Below are 17285 nucleotides of genomic sequence, written 5' to 3'. Positions count from 1 at the left end.
TCACCTCATGCACATGCACACACATAGCCCACAATCAAATGAATCTTTAAAATAATCTAAGGCTATGTAAGAGAATAGTTGCATTTTCACTGTGTTAAGGATTTAAATATATTCTATTCTAATTCATCTGCATCTCTAATAACAAGTTGGACAAATATATATTATACCAGGCTAACAGTATGTATACTTGGAAATGAATCAAATCTTTTGGTGCTGCCAATTTAGAAACTTTGTAATCAATCAACAGAAATTTTGAGCTTAAGTGACATTTATATATGCAAGCTTAAACATTTTTTTTCTCTTCTCTATGTTTTTCACATAAGAAAACAAATATTCATAATCAGTTTTAACTGGCATCACTGTGCGACCCATTATTGGGTACCAATTTGTTGTACAACAGTGCCCTCTAGTGGCCAGAGTGTTAAAGTGCTCTCTTCTGCCTGCCTTCGGCAATTCGCTCAGTACGGTTCATAATGACAGAAAATATAGGCGAACATTGCTCTTTTCTGGTATTTATTCGCTGACTCAGAATATGGCCTTGTTGCAAATTATCTGTTATATGTAAACAATGCAAAGAGCAACTGAGCTTATACATCCTTACTAACTAGGAAGCTCAGAGCTACCAGTAAGCACACCAGTGGGCCTACAGCAATGACAGACTGCAAGTCAGCAATCAAGAGAAGTAGTATTCAGCATCCAGCTGTTCCTGTGTCACCTTGACCAACAGGCGGTTTGGGTCTTTTTTCTTAATTTTTGGAGGCTGGGAACGGTACATCAATTTTCGGGTAGTCTGTGGGAGGAAAAAAAATGTGGATTTGGTTCAAGCTTGATTAAACAAAATGGCTTCAAAAAAACACTATCTATTACATTCCTGTGGGAAGTGCTTTGTGACGTACCTGAAAAGCGGCGCGGCTATCAAATTATGTCTTTCTTTTTCACTGTCATCATCATATTTTTATTTTCATCCCTACTATTTGCATGACATGTGAGTTTGCAGGGAAGGTTAAATGGGCATGTGCAGTGGACAAGCAGGCGGGGCTTCTGTGACGGGACCCACAATCACTAGGGCAAGCTGAGTAAGTTATGCCCGCGGTGCGTTTCTCCCTTAAGGAGGCGTGTGATGTCACACGTACCATCCTCTTGGTGTCAGAAGTTGCCCGTTCCGCTGCCCGCCTCATTCTCTCCATCTGGAGCTGCTTCTCCATCAGCTGCTTCTCCAGCAGCATCCTGCAACAGAGCGCAGGTAAGCACTGTGCCCCTCAATGCCTGGGAACCGACAACACACTGTCCCATAGTGACCGGTATCCAAGGTAACCACACTGCCCCATAGTGACCGGTTTCCAAGGTAATCACACTGCCCCATTGAGACAGGTGTTGTTCCATGGTACCGGCTGTAACTAAGGGGAAGGATAATTGAGACGGGTGTCATTCCATGGTAACGGTTGTAACTAAGGGGAAGGATAATTGAGACGGGTGTTGTTTCATGGTAACGGTTGTAACTAAGGGGAAGGATAATTGAGACGGGTGTTGTTTCATGGTAACGGTTGTTACTAAGGGGAAGGATAATTGAGATGGGTGTTGTGTCACCGTTACAGTGGTTGCCTAGGCGCCACGGCAGCTCACTTGGCCTTCCTCTCGGTCTCCCTGGTTCGCTCGATGGCGTCGAACATGCCGGGCGGCAGCTCCTCGATCAGCTGCATGATCTCCTCCACCTTGTGCTCGATGCTGGTGAGCATGGACAGGGTGCTGGAGTCCACCTCCTCCATGCACCTCTCGTACACCACCTTCACCTTCTCGTGGAGGCTCTTGATCATCTTATCCTGCAGACAAATGGGGGGTAAAGGGGGGTTGGGGGGGGGGGGTTTCATGCAGGAACACAAAGCACACAGGAATGCATGACCATGAGCACAAGACCAGCAGTCCCCTTGTCACTGTTACAAAACAAAAAGGGCTACTTCCCTCCAAGCGGAAGTCCACCATCACTAATTTATTTATGTAATGGGTTTATGTTCTGCATTTAGAGCGACAGACGGCGGTTGAGAAGCTGGTTGATGTGGCAAACGAGAGCAGTTAAGAAACAAGGCTGGTGTGGCAATCGAGAGGCTGCGAAGCAGACAGGGCTTGTGTGGCTGCGGCGCTGTCCCAGCTAGCACGAAATGTCCTCATGACGCTCCCGCCATGTAGAGGCAACGTTACAAACGCTGAGAAAACGTTCCAGGAACACTGTGAGAACATTGTGTGTTAGCTGGGAGGGCGATGGACAGGTGAAACACCAGAGCGTGTGGAACATTTGGCCCACCTGGTTGACGCTGTATTCTCCGTAAGAGAACAGCTTGGACTTGAGCTCCAGGTCGGACGCGATCTCTTCGGCGACCTTGATGTCGACCTTCAGCTTCGCGATATGCTCATTGCCGTTCTTCATCAGCGTTGTCCTGTGCAGGCGGGCAGATTACTGCACTGTTACCATGGTGAAGTACTATTTCAGTTCAGTTTGATGCCATTTGTATGGCAATTTGTACATAGAAACTACCACAAAGACACTTTACGGAACAACGAAATATGGAAATGAAACTGGAAAATGTGGAAGGAAGAAGACTGACCACCAAACTCCCAACCTATAAATACTCACAAAAACACAAACCCTAGCATCCACTCAATCTCATGCTTACAAACACACAATACTTCTCAATACTTTCTAATGGAATACGAGTGAATCGGTTAAAGCTGTTTGCTTGAGTGCGTCGACGGCCCTTTTAGAAGCTCACATTTCGCTCTTGGTTTGGTGGAGAACTTTGTGGATCCTGCTCATGTCCTCCTCGGTGTCCTGGAAGTCTTGGATGTGGAACAGGTCCTCCTCCATGAGCGTGTCCAGGGCTGTCAGCACGTCCATCGGCTCCGTGAAAAAGATTTCGGGCTCCTTCGGGGAAACACATTAAAGTCGTGAGCCTCTCAGCCCCCCTCTCCGTCTAAGGCCCGCCATTTTCAGCCCATTCAACAAAAATAAAAGATGGCTGCGCGTTCATGCTTTGTGCTGAACCCAGGTCAGGTGAAAACGCGACGGCAGACAAGATGAGGTCGTTTTCATTGACAGGAACCGATGAGTGTCATTGAGTACACAGACCAGACTACACAGCGCACATAAAACATGCTGACAAATGAAATGACTGAGTGTCTGTGTTCACACACAACATATACTGTTCAATCAGGGTTCATTTTACACATGGTAGGATATTCTTAAGTGACATTAAGCAGGTATATTGTGCAGAATAACGCAGGCAGTTTCATGCAGGATTATAACAATAAAAACCCCCAATCAGGAGGCGCATAAATAAACTTTTGGTTAACCAAATTCCAACCTCATCGCTGTCGGAAACCTCGTCCTTGTCCAGCAGACCGGACTGATCTTCCTGAGTGCTTTTCTTACTGCGGAAGCAACGTTGTCACACTGAGAGAAAGCGGCATGCTTTCTCTGTGCTACTGGCAAAAAAAGGACCTGTGTGCTTTGATCATGCTGTTGCAATGAGCATAATGTTGGCATATTAGAAATAGGATATTTAACAAACACAGAAAGGGATGTTCAAGGAAAAATAAGTCAGAGGAAATTTCCTACCTTTTCTTGGGGGTCTTCTGAGGGCACTTTTTTGTCTTTGATGAATGTTTCTTTTTCTTCTTCCCTGAGCGATGAAAGTGGTGAGAAATGACAACACATCTTAGCTTCTGTAATTGTTCTTCCACATTTCTTTATTTTCCAATTTCTATTCACTTTTGAGCTTCGATAAAGAGCTGTTGTCTGAAAGCACCATTCTGGCCTGTAATGCATCAGTGTTCTGCATGCGGAAGACAAGAGACCACACATTCAGTAAAACTTCTAATTTAAGCAAGTTACTCCTGAAATCCAATCTCAAGGCTTGGGACAGTGGGACAGGAGTCTTAAAGCCCCGCCGTGGCCGTGAATAAAGGTCTTTTTTGTTTTTCTTGGTCATGACCCTACCTTTTCCCGACAGCTCCGCCTCTTCCTGCCTCAGCCTCTCCAGCTTGGCCCGCCTCCGCTCCTCCTTCTTCAGCACCTGCTGCTCCCGCCATGCCGCGGGGGCCAGGCCCGTCAGGAAGTCCTTGTACTGCGTGTACTCCCGCAGCTTCTCCCGAAAGCTCTCAATGTCACTGCGAGAGGAGAAACCACCCCGCTGTCACTGAGAGGAGAAACCACCCACACTGTCACTGAGAGGAGAAACCAGCCACACTGTCACTTAGAGGGGAGAAACCACCCCACTGTCACTGAGAGAGGAGAAACCACCCCACTGTCACTGAGAGGAGAAACCACCCCGCTGTCACTGAGAGGAGAAACCACCCCGCTGTCACTGCGAGAGGAGAAACCACCCCACTGTCACTGAGAGGAGAAACCAGCCACACTGTCACTGTGAGAGGAGAAACCACCCCGCTGTCACTGAGAGGAGAAACCAGCCACACTGTCACTGTGAAAGGAGAAACCACCCCACTGTCACTGCGAGAGGAGAAACCACCCCGCTGTCACTGAGAGGAGAAACCATCCCACTTTCACTGAGAGGAGAAACCAGCCACACTGTCACTGTGAGAGGAGAAACCACCCCACTGTCACTGAGAGGGGAAACCACCCCACTGTCACTGTGAGATGAGAAACCACCCCACTGTCACTGAGAGGGGAAACCACCCCACTGTCACTGAGAGGGGAAACCACCCCACTGTCACTGAGAGGAGAAATCATTACCTTTTTAGTTTCCGTATTTCAGCTGTTTTTCTCTCATACTCCTCCGTCACCTCGGTCTTCAGCTTGGAGTATTTCTCAGACCTGTCGGAAAAACACAAACGGGTTGAAGACGGCAGCTCAGTGTGTCACGTGATCGACACATTACAGCAGCCGTTTTGTCACAAGTGTTTTGATAAATGACATCAGTCAAACAGGCGGCGACTGTGAAGAAGAAAAGGGCGATACGTACAGCTGGAGCGCCTCAGACAGCTTCTCCTGCCTCTCTTCTATCAGCTTCTGGAACACCATCTCCTCCTCCTCCACGTGCTTCTCGGCGAGCGTGATCTCCTCCAGCTCCATCTCGATGTCCTTCCTGAGCTTCTCGTTTATGCTCCTTTTAATCGAATGGGCAAACTGCACACATGAAGGAACAGAGGGTTTTAATGTAAGAAAGCAAAACAAAACTGAGAGGTGCAGAGTTGCCATTAACCCCATGTATCTGCACAGATTGCCGATTCTAATATACTTCTAAATTACACTCTACATTTTTAGCTATTTAATTTTGTATATGCATATGCATTCACACTGAAGTTATTTTATTTTAAAACTGGTACCTTGGTGTAGACTTTCTCTCTTTGTTCACTCAGGTAATCTGAAAGAGTCACCTTCTGCAAAGCGCCACCTGTGAAAAAAAAACATTAAACCCTGGTTTACACACAGCAACCTTAACATCTGCTTCACGTTCAGCCACAGAGAACTTAACATCTGTTTATACCTGATACCTGCAGTCACTGACCATGGATCAGAAACCCAAGAGCTGATCCCTAGGGTGGCACACATTTTCAGGGGTATTTGCCAATATTTAAATATCGCTTCACTGATGGTCTCTAGCAGGTATGATACAGATTGTAGCTCATAGTAGACTCTTTGGATCCTTGAACTTTTGGGGAATGGGACCTTAAAAGATACTTGAAGAGGGGCAAAGGTGTGGGACCCTAAGAGGGGCAAAGGTGTGGGACCCTGAGAGGGGCAAAGGTGTGGGACCCTAAGAGGGGCAAAGGTGTGGGACCCTCTCTCTCGGTCGCGGGGCCTTGTGTTCCACTGCAGGCGATACGGGGACGCCGGACACCTTTTGGGACGGACGCGGTCTGTGCGGCCATGTCGCTCGCGCTCTCCTCCGTCTCCGGGACGATGTCCTGGATGACCGTCCTGGGGCAGGTCTTCACCCGGGACATCTGCGTGCTCCTCATGTAATTGGGCACGCCGCTTTCCTCCTGCCGAGGACGGCATCACGTCACACGCACCCCGGGCAGAACCAGCTTACAAAACACAAACACTCATGTTCGCCGTGAACAGTGGCAGACCAGGCTAACGACATTCCCAGACCAGTGGGAGCACATAAATAACATCACTAAAGCACAACAAGCGATCGCAATCACTGAACCTCTTCCAAATGCAGACCTGTAAAACGTCTTTACAAATGTAAAACCGAAACCTGCACAGGTTAGATGGAGGCACCTGATTAGCCAGGAGGAGCCAACACCCAGGAGCTCACACCCACAGAAATGCAAACATCTCCTCCCTGTTGACTGCATGTCTGTACCCAATCAATCATGCGATGGGCATACCTGCGGTCGGGCTCTGAGATCTTTCGATTTCTCCCTGAGGAACTCCTCCCTCTTCTTACAGAAGAGAACCACAGGACGCAGAAAAGGACTCTTGGCCTTTTTACACTCTTCTGACAGCACGCAATAAAAACTTGAGAATTAGTCTTCAGCACTAATGCTGTTCAATAAAAGCATCATAAAAAGGGCACCATATCACATTACTGTATTATAAAACAATTCAGTTGGACTGCAACTTGGTACGTTTCTGCAGAACAGATAAACAGCCCTTTCAATTACTGTCTTTTGAAGTTTATGCTTTGCCTGCTGTGGTAAAAAAGCTCTCAAAACTAGGTTCCAACTCTTAATAAGAATAATAATAGAAACTTATACTTTACCTTGTTTTACTGAATCCATTTTGTATCCAAGTTTCACTTTCACTTTCAAAAAGATTGATTCATGACACTAAAACACTTACAAGTAGCTCAAAAGGTTTGACTGTAAAACTAGTAATAACTACAAAGCCAGTCAACTCCATATATAAACCTATTCTAGATCCTTTGTGACCACAGCACTTCTTTAGTGATGTCACAGAAGTGTGTGTGATGTCACTGTGCACTTGTCTTTGCTGTGAGGGCAGTTGGAATGTTGGTGCATGCTTGAAGTTTCCTGCAGTTTTAAAGCTGCCAATTGAGACTTATAAACATGTTACATTCTGACTATTATTATAATAATAATAATAATTATTATTATTATTATTATTATAATAAATGATATATTATACTAATATATTATTTAATATATTATTGTGAGCCTACACTTTTCATATGAACTCAGAGGGGACTAAAATTTATTTTCATATAGTAGCCATGTTTTTTTAACCAATAAATTATTCAGTTGGAATTGTCATCATATGAAGCATATGAAAACAATACATTTTATTTATATTAATCCATGCTTCTATCTGCTATGGTTGAATTCTGAAACACTGCTGAAACCTTAAAACAGTCGATATGTGCGTCGTCACCGTGTTTTACGTGGCTGAATTATCAGATGTACAGCAACTGCTTTCATCAGAATTGGCAGAACTTGCTTTTGGTTTATGCATTTCCACAGTTAGAACACAAACCCACAGAGCTAAAACACATTAATTAATGAAAATGGGTCCCACGGGATGTTCACGCCCAAAACAAATAAAGCTGGAGGGTCCAGGTCAAATGGAGGGAACCGGTGGAAACAAAAAAGACGACGTGGAACATGAGGTGTGAGTGGGAGGAGCACACAATGTGGAAACAGACACCTGTTTATTACTGACTCAGCTGAAAAGCACAACAGGAACAGTGCACTGAAAAGAATAAATGCCGTTTTACATTACCATGGATACGGTAAGCGTTAATACTGATAATTATGGATGCAGGGATCTTAAGAAACAGAAATTATGCGGTATAAAAAGGATCCCAGCATTGTTTCCGCTGTGTAAACGTGTGTACAAAAAAATATTCTTTACGATTGGATTTTTGTTAACAGCCAGAGAGGGATACAATCTTTTTTTTAAAAACATAAGGAAAAAAAAAAAAAAGCTTTTGCGGATAAGGTTGGCAGGCTGAAGTTTACAGGTGTGCATGAAAGAGAGAGAGAGAGAAAAGTTCTCCGCTGCTGTGGCATGGAAGCAGGCCCAGAAGCCTGTGCTCTACTGCTGGTCCACCTTCAGGTCTTTGGCCACCAGGTTGGCGGTGACGGGGTGCATGCCTCCCCTGTGCTTGATGAAGGTGCTGACGGCTTCGTCCCGGAACTTCTCAAAGTTGTAGAGGTCCCTGCAGAGGCAATGGGGGGGCACACGCAGCCAAAACTGAAACGCACCGTCACCACAAGCCGCTAGAAGCCGCCATCTTTGTACAGAAGAGGCAGAGCCAGGGACTATTCCAAGGCCACGCTGGACACAGAGCTGGATACCCTTTACTTTTCAGGGAAATCCCAAGACTACATTGGCTAAATGAGTTCATTTCACTTTGAGTAATGCTGACTTAGGTGAGCAGGTGTGCAGGTAAGGTGTAGCACCTCCCAGGGATACGGTTACCCGTGGTTACCTGAAGAGTGGACGCGTGAACTTCATGCGTCCCTGCTCGGTGGCCATCTTGAAAGCCAGGGGAACAGCCTCCTCCCACTTGGCTCTCACACACAGACGCAGCCACCTGTGGAACATAAGAGCTCAGTTACGCACGCACGTGCACACATGTTCGCACACACACACACACACACACACACACACACACACACACACACACACACACACACACGCGCACACGTGCACACACAGCCTGTGGCTGAAACATAAAAATAAATAAATAAGATCAGGACCTGAATCGTATCTCGGAGTTATTGATGGCGTTCATGTTGTACACCTCCTGCATCCTCTTCACGTGCGACTGAGGAAGGGGGTCCTGGGAGGGGAAACCAAAATCCGTTATTTGACTGCGGGGTGACGGCCGCTGCTGTCGGATCGTCGTGGTTACGTGATGAGTGGCAGGCGCGCCGGCCTACCTCCAGCAGAAGCAGAGCCAGGAGCTCGATGAGCTGGTGGGAGGAGAGCGCCTTCACGTCGGCCGCGCTGAACCGAGCCAGGTCCGTGTCTTTAGCCTGGGGCACACAGGACGGTGACGTCACACACTGAGTCAGCCACGGGGGACTGTAATCGATGATGCAGTGAGTCTGCTGGTGTCATTATTATTGTTGGATTTTTAATGTTTTTTTTATTTAGTACTTGTGTGTATGCTATGAACTATGATAGTTATGACAAAAGTGCTACTGTATGCCAATACAATGAACAGGATACTGCAAAAACATCAAGCCACGAATATGAATTATTCCAGAGCTCATTGATGAGGTCTTATAAGATGGGTTTTGTTGACTAAAAGCCTGCTCTAACACAGCTTTTTACACAGAGCCCAGGAAACGGCACGGCACCTGGACCCATCTCTTGCACAGGGCGACGCAGGCGTCCGCGAGGGTGGTGTCATACCTGGGGCGAAAGGCAAGGGTTGTGGACGTTAGCGTTGCCACGGTAACAATCGCACTTCCTCACACACCTACGCAGGCGGTACCTGTCCTGCCCTGTGACTCACTGAGGTTTGACCGGAGGCATCCCTGGGGTGTGCATCCACCCAGTCCAGTCCACTTTGTTCAGGATATCCACCTGAGAGAGAGAGAGAGAGAGAGAGAGAGAGAGAGAGAGAGAGAGAGAGAGAGAGAGAGAGAGAGAGAGAGAGAGAGAGAGAGAGAGAGAGAGAGAGAGAGAGAGAGAGAGAGAGAGAGAGAGAGAGAGAGAGAGAGAGAGAGAGAGAGAGAGAGAGAGAGAGAGAGAGAGAGAGAGAGAGAGAGAGAGAGAGAGAGAGAGAGAGAGAGAGAGAGAGAGAGAGAGAGAGAGAGAGAGAGAGAGAGAGAGAGAGAGAGAGAGAGAGAGAGAGAGAGAGAGAGCTATGACTCCGCATGGTGCTATGAAGCATTACAGCACCGTTAAGCCTTGCAGTGGAATTTCTTGTTCACTATTGCAGGTGAAGCTTTACCTTGTCCTTGAAGTAAGTGAACAGGTAGCTCTTCCACTCTTCAGTGGTGACACTGCTGTAGGCAAACAGCTGGATGTAGGACTTGACAAAGCCCATGAACACCTCTATAAGGGAGGAGGAACATTAACCAATCAGATGCTGGCAAAAGGACTAGCCGCAACCTAGTAAACCGTTAAATTTCCAAATAATTAATTAGTACACATAAGACCAAGAACTGGGACTGTGGTACAGAACTGCTGGACTTTCATTAGTTCAGGGTAACATTATGTTTAACCTCCGCCCCTTCAAAAGAACATAATCCAGAAAACAACCCCAATTCCCCGTGCTACACTTGGTGTCCTCTTTCAGTGTGGGACGCTTTATCACTCTTCTGGACTCTGTCACGGTACAGCTACACTTGAATGGTGAGTGGGCGTGAGCACAGGTGTGTTGAAGTGTATACGGGTGTGCACAGGTGTGTGGAGGTGTATACGTCTGTGGGAAGGCGTGTGAGAGAGTTACCTGGACCTCCCATCAGCTCTTCCAGGTGGTAGAGCAGAGCGAAGCCCTTCTCGTACGGGACAGAAGAGAAGGCCTCGTCTGTGTCCACATCATCCAGATTGGGCACCAGGTTAGTGAGCGGGTTCTTCGCACCAAATGTGTCCACCTGGCACAGAGGGTTGCAATGGGCGGGACAGGTGTAGATTTCAGGGTTTGGCCTCTAGGAGTGTGTTTCAGTGTATCCAGTGTGAAGTGTGTTTCTGAGTATCCAGTGTGGAGTGTGTTTCTGAGTATCCAGTGTGGAGTGTGTTTGTGAGTATCCCGTGTGGAGTGTGTTTCGGTGTATCTGGTCTTCCTGTTGTTCTCACCGACTCCTGCAGGTGCTTCCAGCCACCGATAGCGGAGAACTGTCTGAACTGCTCGTTCTCCAGACACCGGCCAATCATGCGCTCCAGATACACCGTGTGACCCTCATTCAGCCTGACAACACGGGAACAACGCAAGCACTGCGTTAGCAACGCACAGGAACAATGCAAGTGTAATGGCAGCACAATAATACAATGATGACTTTGCTTCTTTAAAAATTTGTTTTGCCATTTTTTTATGTGCAGCTAGAGACAGACCAGAAGTGCTCCCAGGTCTTATTGGTCACCAGGTTTCCAGTCCAGCTGTGGGAGATCTCATGGGCGATGACCTGGACAAAGCAAACAAAAATGAACTTCATACACGCAACCCACAATCACAAACACAAACGTGCAACACACACTCACAACTCAAACGTGTAACACACACTCGCAACTTAAAAAAAGGTGAATGTAAGTGTGTGTGCGTGTGTATTAAACAAGACAGAGTCTCCATGGACTTACATTGGACAAGGACCTGTCTCCGGCCTGAAAGAGAGAGAATGGGAAAAACCTATTTAGAAGACGAACAATACGATCATATAAGTTTGTGGAAGAGTGATCGGCACACGGGCACTTTGACCCTGAGGTAACATCCCGAGTGTGGCGGGAGTGTACAGGTGACACAGAGGGGGCGTGGCCAGGGCGGGGTCTTACCAGCAGGGTGGGCGTGGCGAAGGTGAGGCAGGGGTTCTCCATACCCCCGTAGGGAAAGGAGGGGGGAAGCACCAGGATGTCATACTGGCCCCAGACATAGGGCCCGGCCAGCTGCTCTGCAGTCTTCAACATGGACTCCGTCTGAGGGACACACACCACACAGACAGAAAACACGAACAGAGGCTCAAACACACACAGTTTGTTCAGTCTCAATGACGGACCACTCTGCATACTGTAAGAATATGTTCACCCACCTCTGCAAACTCATAGGCACCCTGGTCCACCAGCTCCTTCTCAGACCACAGCCTGGACCGCGGACCAATCTCCCTGCGTGTGGAATATGCGCGATTAGCAAGGTTAACAACCCACTCGTCCGTTTGCCGCTCAGATCAAACCAAACGGACACGTTTCATTTCTAGGTGATGCTTTTGTTGCAGTATGTTTATCCGAATTAGATTCAGCTTGGTCATATTTACCGTCAATCTATTCAGATTATGGGATCTAGAGTTCGGCTGGGATCAAGGGGCGGCACCAGGGGGCCCACAGGTGACAGCCGAAATGAACTGAGGTGTTGGTGAGCGTTTGCTGAAGCGTACTTTAACTGCAGATACTGGGGTTTGTTAGCTCTGTGGTAACAGAAGTCTTTAGGGAGCTACAGTCAGTATACGGTACATACCGGTTTTCTAGGGCACCCACCACAAGAGCGATCAGATAGGACGGCATTGGAACCTGAAAAAAAACACAGCAAGTCCACAGACATCACATTACCCCGCTTCATCTATCAGTACACAACTGTCTGACTTGTTCCCACCATCTATGGCAACACTGTAGATCACAGTGGTAATGAGCTGAGGTTAGCATCACACACACACACACACTAGTGTTTTATCAGCAAAAGAGGAACTGAAGAACTAGCCAGGGAGATAGACCTCTGAACGGTTCAGAGAGAAAAAGAGATAAGAAAACCCTTCTCATTAGAGGCATTATTTTTATCATTAAGTGCAGAGTGCAGCAGATTCGGTCAATGAGATAAGAATTACCGCAAATAATAATGCAAGGCAAGGGCTAATGTGTCATTATTATAACGCGTGTTAATAGTTACAGAGTAATATTATGCGAACTATAACTGGATTATAAACGTAGTGTTTAAAATGTGGTTTGACAGCAGGGGACTGGGACACAGAGACAGAAGAAACGGTGCACAAACAGAAACTTAGTGCGCTGCCTTTCTGAAGCCCAAGAACTGCGCAGGAGAAAGAGGGAGAGAGGGGGAGAGAGAGAGAAAAAAAGAGACAGAGAGAGGGAGAGAGAGAGACAGAGATATAGAGAGAGAGAAGGAAAGAGAAAGGAAGAGAGACAAAGACAGAGAGAGTGAGAAAGAAAGAGAGAGAGAGAGAGATACAGAGAGAGAGAGAGAAAGATGGAGAGAGAGAGAGACAGAAACAGAAACAGAGAAAGAGAGAGAGAGAGAGAGAGAGAGAGAGAGAGAGAGAGAGAGAGAGAGACCGTTTGGCGGAAGCGGTAGATGATCCGGTTGTTGTCCTGGGGGTCCGGCTCCTGTCCGTCACGCACAGCACTCATCAGAGCCACCAGTTCCCTGGGGACAGAAACCTGCACAGAAACAAACATGTTACCTGCACAGGTGCACAGGCACATTATCCACAACAGCTACCTGCACAGGTGCACAGGCACATTATCCACAACAGCTACCTGCACAGGTGCACAGGCACATTATCCACAACAGCTACCTGCACAGGTACACAGGCACATTATCCACAACAGCTACCTGCACAGGTGCACAAGCACATTATCCACAACACAAAAAGAAAATGAACGACTCTGACAGTTTCAGACGCAGAACGTTCGGTCTTACTCCACCAGCATCACGTCCTTGTTTAAACTCTGCAGACAGCTCTGATCAGAAGAGGCAGCCTGCTCTGGTGACAATGCATTCTATCCACAGCACAACTGAGCAAGACCTCCTTACTGTGCCTTCCCCAATACATTCCCTAGTGACCGTGCTTCCCCAATGCAAACCTGCACGATCTCACTCGTGACCATGCACTTCTTCCAAAACTTTATCCTGCACTCTATCTTGCCGGTGATTTTTCTACCTGCAGGCCACAGGAGGACAGCAGGTTAATTTACCTGGGCGTAGTAGGTGTGCTTCACCGAAGGAGTGTCCTGACAAGGGACCATGGTCCTGCAGTGGGTAGCCTTGGGGGGAAGACAGAGGAAAAAACTTGAAAGTGTGTGTGTGTGTGTGTGTGTGTGTGTGTACGCACGCATGCATGCGTGTGCGTGCCTGGGGAAAACACTGTCACAGTAAATTCAAATCGACTCGGCAGACGACCTGGTTCAGTATCTACCACACCCGCACAGCACTGACGACACCGTATGAACTGCAGTGGATAGAGGTCCTGAACACTATCTGATCTGCGGTATAGCAGACAGGCGCAGCAACCTTTGCCCCCTCCTCCCACCATGCTGTATAACACACACATCAGCAAAAAGCCCCAAGTCATGAGTGTAGAGTGTGAGTCTCCATCAGAGACTGCATCACCACACAGCGGCTTCCAGACTAGCTTTCTGCAGTATATCTCTCCTTCAGGACTGACCCTTCAAGTCCACAGCTTTAAAACATTTAGTTTTTACTCCAGGGGTTTAATGCAGCCAATGTCTCCGTTTTTCTTTTATTGCACAACTGTCATAGACAGGAAAGAGAATTTCTCCTTTTTTCTTTGCACAAACTCGCTGTTATAACACCTCTTTCGCCACAAAAGGAAGTGGAGAGCTAATTGCCGCTCTCTAATTGCAGAATGAAAAATGCCAGCAAGCATCTGAAGAGTACAATTCCTGCATGACCAGTGACCTGTGAGCAAACAGAGGAAAAACAGACCTGCTAAATAATGCAGCTCCTCAGTCCACTCTAAATGAATAAGATGTCCAACAAAAAGCATTCAGAAGGTAAGAAGTGAAGTGTCAACGATTCACAGACCTGGCAAATCGACAAAACCACTGTAGTACAACTAAGATGAACTTAAGATGGATTGAGTTCGCAGTATTAACACTGTACCAGTGAAGAAAAGTACGAAAAGCACAACCCAGGTTCCTCCTTGCCGAGCCTTCCTCAGGGCTAGAACCCAGAACCACCATGACACAAACATTAAATCTCCACTTCCTCTTTAAACATTTGCAGAATTCTGACAATAGTTCTTCACGGCAGATTCTGAGCAGTAAGCCACCAGCGGAAAGGGTAGCGAGCATCGCCGCAGGTGCATGCTGGGATACCTGGCACTGGCTGAAGAGGTAGGGGTGCTTCTTCCCAGCAGTCTGTTCGGGTTTCAGCCACTGCAGGGCTGAAGCCTTCGGAGAGGTCTCATAGGTCACCTCCACGATCACATGCTGACCCCTAAAAAAGACCCAAAACAGAAACACCAATAGAGGATAAGTCGTGCCTCATATGATTAGCAGTAAGGTATAGCGCATAAGGAGCCAGGTTTGAAACTCCTGGTTAAAATCCCAAGAGGTGCAAGTTGCTCTCTGGGGAAAGGCTCCAATACATACAGTACTCAGAACCAGAGAGGAGGCGGATACAGGAAAGGCCAGATAAACCAGTAAATACATTTTTCATTTAGCATGGCATCTGGGTGGTGCCGAAATGAAACCGAATGCAGTAGAAATGAAACCGAACTTTGGTTAATGGCCCCCGTGGCTGCTCATATGGGTGCCCCGCCACCCCCCCACCAATTCTGCTTCTGCATCGGACACCGTGCGTCCTGGTTTTCCATCCAACCATAACTGCAACCTCTACAAACTGCAAGAAGCAGTTAATTGTTCTTAAGTGAGCACTGTTAAGCTCTAACAGATAAGGGCAATTTGACCTTTAGAGAGAAAATTGCTCTTAGCAATTAGAGGTGAACAGTGTTTACTTAAGAACATTCAACAGCTTCCAGGAATACTCACTGGCAAACTATGTATTCTATGAAGGCTATGTCATGAATCTTAATTTCTGACGTGAAGGGGACATAGTTTGGGACCGAGTGTTCCCCAGACTGAGCTTGAGAATCCATTGCATGGGGGCTGATGTTTCGTTACCGGGACAGTGCGAAAGGCAGTTTTATCTCCAGTGGGGCCCCCTTGAAGCGGTGTTGGGCGCCCAGGTTGAAACTGGCTGCCTGTCCATTGGCCGTCACGCTAGAGATTTTCAGGTCCTTCGTGTCAAGGGTCTAGCAAAGAAAAAGGAAGAAAGAAACAGACAAAGAGTCAAGAAAGAAAAAAAATTGGTGAATTAGGGAAGGAAATGGGCAGTTACTTCACAAAATCACAATTCGAGAAAACACTCAGACACCCTCAGAAATATCCTCCCTGTCACCCAACTTTGCACAGGACGGTCGGACTTATCCACGCCACGTTCAACGCTCCTCATCGGCCCAACCTTTGGTCAAAAGACCAAACATCTGTCACGAAAGACAGTCTCGCATCACAGTGATTCAAGCTTTCTTAAGATGTCAAGACTGCATCAGACTGCAGGGTTACACAGACCTAAGGAGCTGATCTTACGTGCAATAGCATAATCAGTCCTGCGTGCAATAAACCAACTCAAAGTTAATTCCTAGGTTTAAAAGAACATCTAACGTCTGACAATATAGTACTTCAGCCTGATAAGCTACTTGGAAAACTTACATATCAGCTCAGACCCTTGTCCTGTACAGCAAAATGTGCAGTGTAAAACAAACTCCAAGAGTAGTCTTAACCGGAATACAGCATAAAGGACTTCCACTAGACTCATATAAACAGTTTGCATTGATTTAACATGGACAAGTTCTTTGCCGTGCGAGCGTAAGAATTACGGTTGAACAGGCTCCCCGCTTTACGCACGCACCACTGATCCACTTAATGAACCAGACATTTTATAAAAAAGAAAAAACAATTATTAATATCTCTAGTCGGGGTTTTTAAATGCATTATGCACACGTCGAACATTTGCATCAACAAAAATATCAACAGCAAAATAATAATAATAATAATAATAATAATAATAATAATAATAATAATAAACCGATTTCAGAAAAGTCTAGTTCAGATTTGAGGTTTCCATGCTTCAGATCGTTGGATGAGCTTTTAAAAAGCACCAGAACTTTAAACAAATACCAAGCGACCTAAAATCAATGTGCATGAATCCCTAGAACAGGCAGCAGCTGATAAATCCAGAACGTTGGCAGCTAACGCTATATATGGAAAAACGAGGACAAGAATTCAGAAAATTGAATACGTTTTGCAGCAAAATGCACACCTTAGGCACACCTTTTCAGAAGACCAAGCGGACATGGTCCTTTATCTAGCGTAAATGGGTAACTGGCTGCTATAGGCTGTTTGACTATCAATACGGCTAACAAGTTAGCACTTAGCAAGAAACAGTATCCGATACGACTGAGATACAATACAGCCGGCTACTGTACCAGAGAAGAGAGTTTATCCTCCAGCACTTCTATGGTCAAAGCGACTTTGCCTTTGATGGCATGGCTGTCAAAATCCACTTGGAAGGTCAGATTCAAGTGCTTTGTGGTGCACTTTGTCAAAGAACAGAAAGAGCTGGGGTCTGCAACCGGTGCCATAGTTCGGTCTGATCCGTCTGATCGCTCACATGCAAACTCCGTGCGGGCGAAGCCTTTTAGCTGTGTATCCACGTGGGTACGCCCAGTATAGTACGTTGTGGGAATTGTAGTTTTTATAATGCTGCCCCAAATGTGACGTAAAAAAAACGTGTTTCGCGTTTTGCAAAGCCTGGGACGATTAGCCTGCTCTCAGACATGAAGAAAAGTCTTCAGGCCAGTAGTCTTTAGAGTTTCAAAAT

At 46.6% G+C, this 17285-nt stretch overlaps 2 protein-coding genes across 3 annotated transcripts; both read right to left on the bottom strand.

Moving 5' to 3' along the window:
• Positions 1 to 496: 496 nt before the first annotated feature.
• Positions 497 to 7039, bottom strand: LOC118218713 (cilia- and flagella-associated protein 100-like). Of its 2 annotated transcripts, XM_035401337.1 has the most exons (13): positions 6352 to 7039; positions 5853 to 5997; positions 5338 to 5405; positions 4974 to 5137; positions 4745 to 4825; positions 3992 to 4161; positions 3611 to 3674; positions 3357 to 3423; positions 2766 to 2917; positions 2300 to 2432; positions 1624 to 1820; positions 1134 to 1227; positions 497 to 790 (listed from the first exon to the last, which is right to left on the bottom strand). In XM_035401337.1, the coding sequence occupies exons 2-13, from the start codon at positions 5971 to 5973 to the stop codon at positions 674 to 676; spliced, it is 1428 nt and encodes a 475-aa protein (XP_035257228.1). In that variant the 5' UTR covers positions 5974 to 5997; positions 6352 to 7039; the 3' UTR covers positions 497 to 673. The 2 variants fall into 2 exon arrangements, with proteins under 2 accessions (XP_035257228.1, XP_035257227.1); XM_035401336.1 differs by having other exon boundaries at positions 5853 to 7039.
• Positions 7040 to 7590: 551 nt separating this feature from the next.
• On the bottom strand, positions 7591 to 17085 carry lta4h (leukotriene A4 hydrolase). Its single transcript, XM_035401838.1, has 19 exons — positions 16891 to 17085; positions 15527 to 15657; positions 14720 to 14840; positions 13577 to 13645; positions 12935 to 13039; positions 12105 to 12157; positions 11683 to 11755; positions 11429 to 11569; positions 11237 to 11260; positions 10994 to 11064; positions 10739 to 10850; positions 10392 to 10536; positions 9891 to 9994; positions 9450 to 9520; positions 9292 to 9346; positions 8869 to 8964; positions 8686 to 8768; positions 8415 to 8519; positions 7591 to 8141 (listed from the first exon to the last, which is right to left on the bottom strand). Exons 1-19 carry the CDS (start codon positions 17044 to 17046, stop codon positions 8018 to 8020), a joined length of 1839 nt encoding a protein of 612 aa, XP_035257729.1. The 5' UTR covers positions 17047 to 17085; the 3' UTR covers positions 7591 to 8017.
• Positions 17086 to 17285: the final 200 nt, after the last annotated feature.

The sequence above is a fragment of the Anguilla anguilla genome, chromosome 19 (assembly GCF_013347855.1).
Source record: "Anguilla anguilla isolate fAngAng1 chromosome 19, fAngAng1.pri, whole genome shotgun sequence".
NCBI classification, from domain to species: Eukaryota; Metazoa; Chordata; class Actinopteri; order Anguilliformes; family Anguillidae; genus Anguilla; species Anguilla anguilla.
The sequence above is the reverse complement of the archived record's forward strand: the minus strand, read 5'-3'. Positions and strand labels throughout refer to the sequence as shown.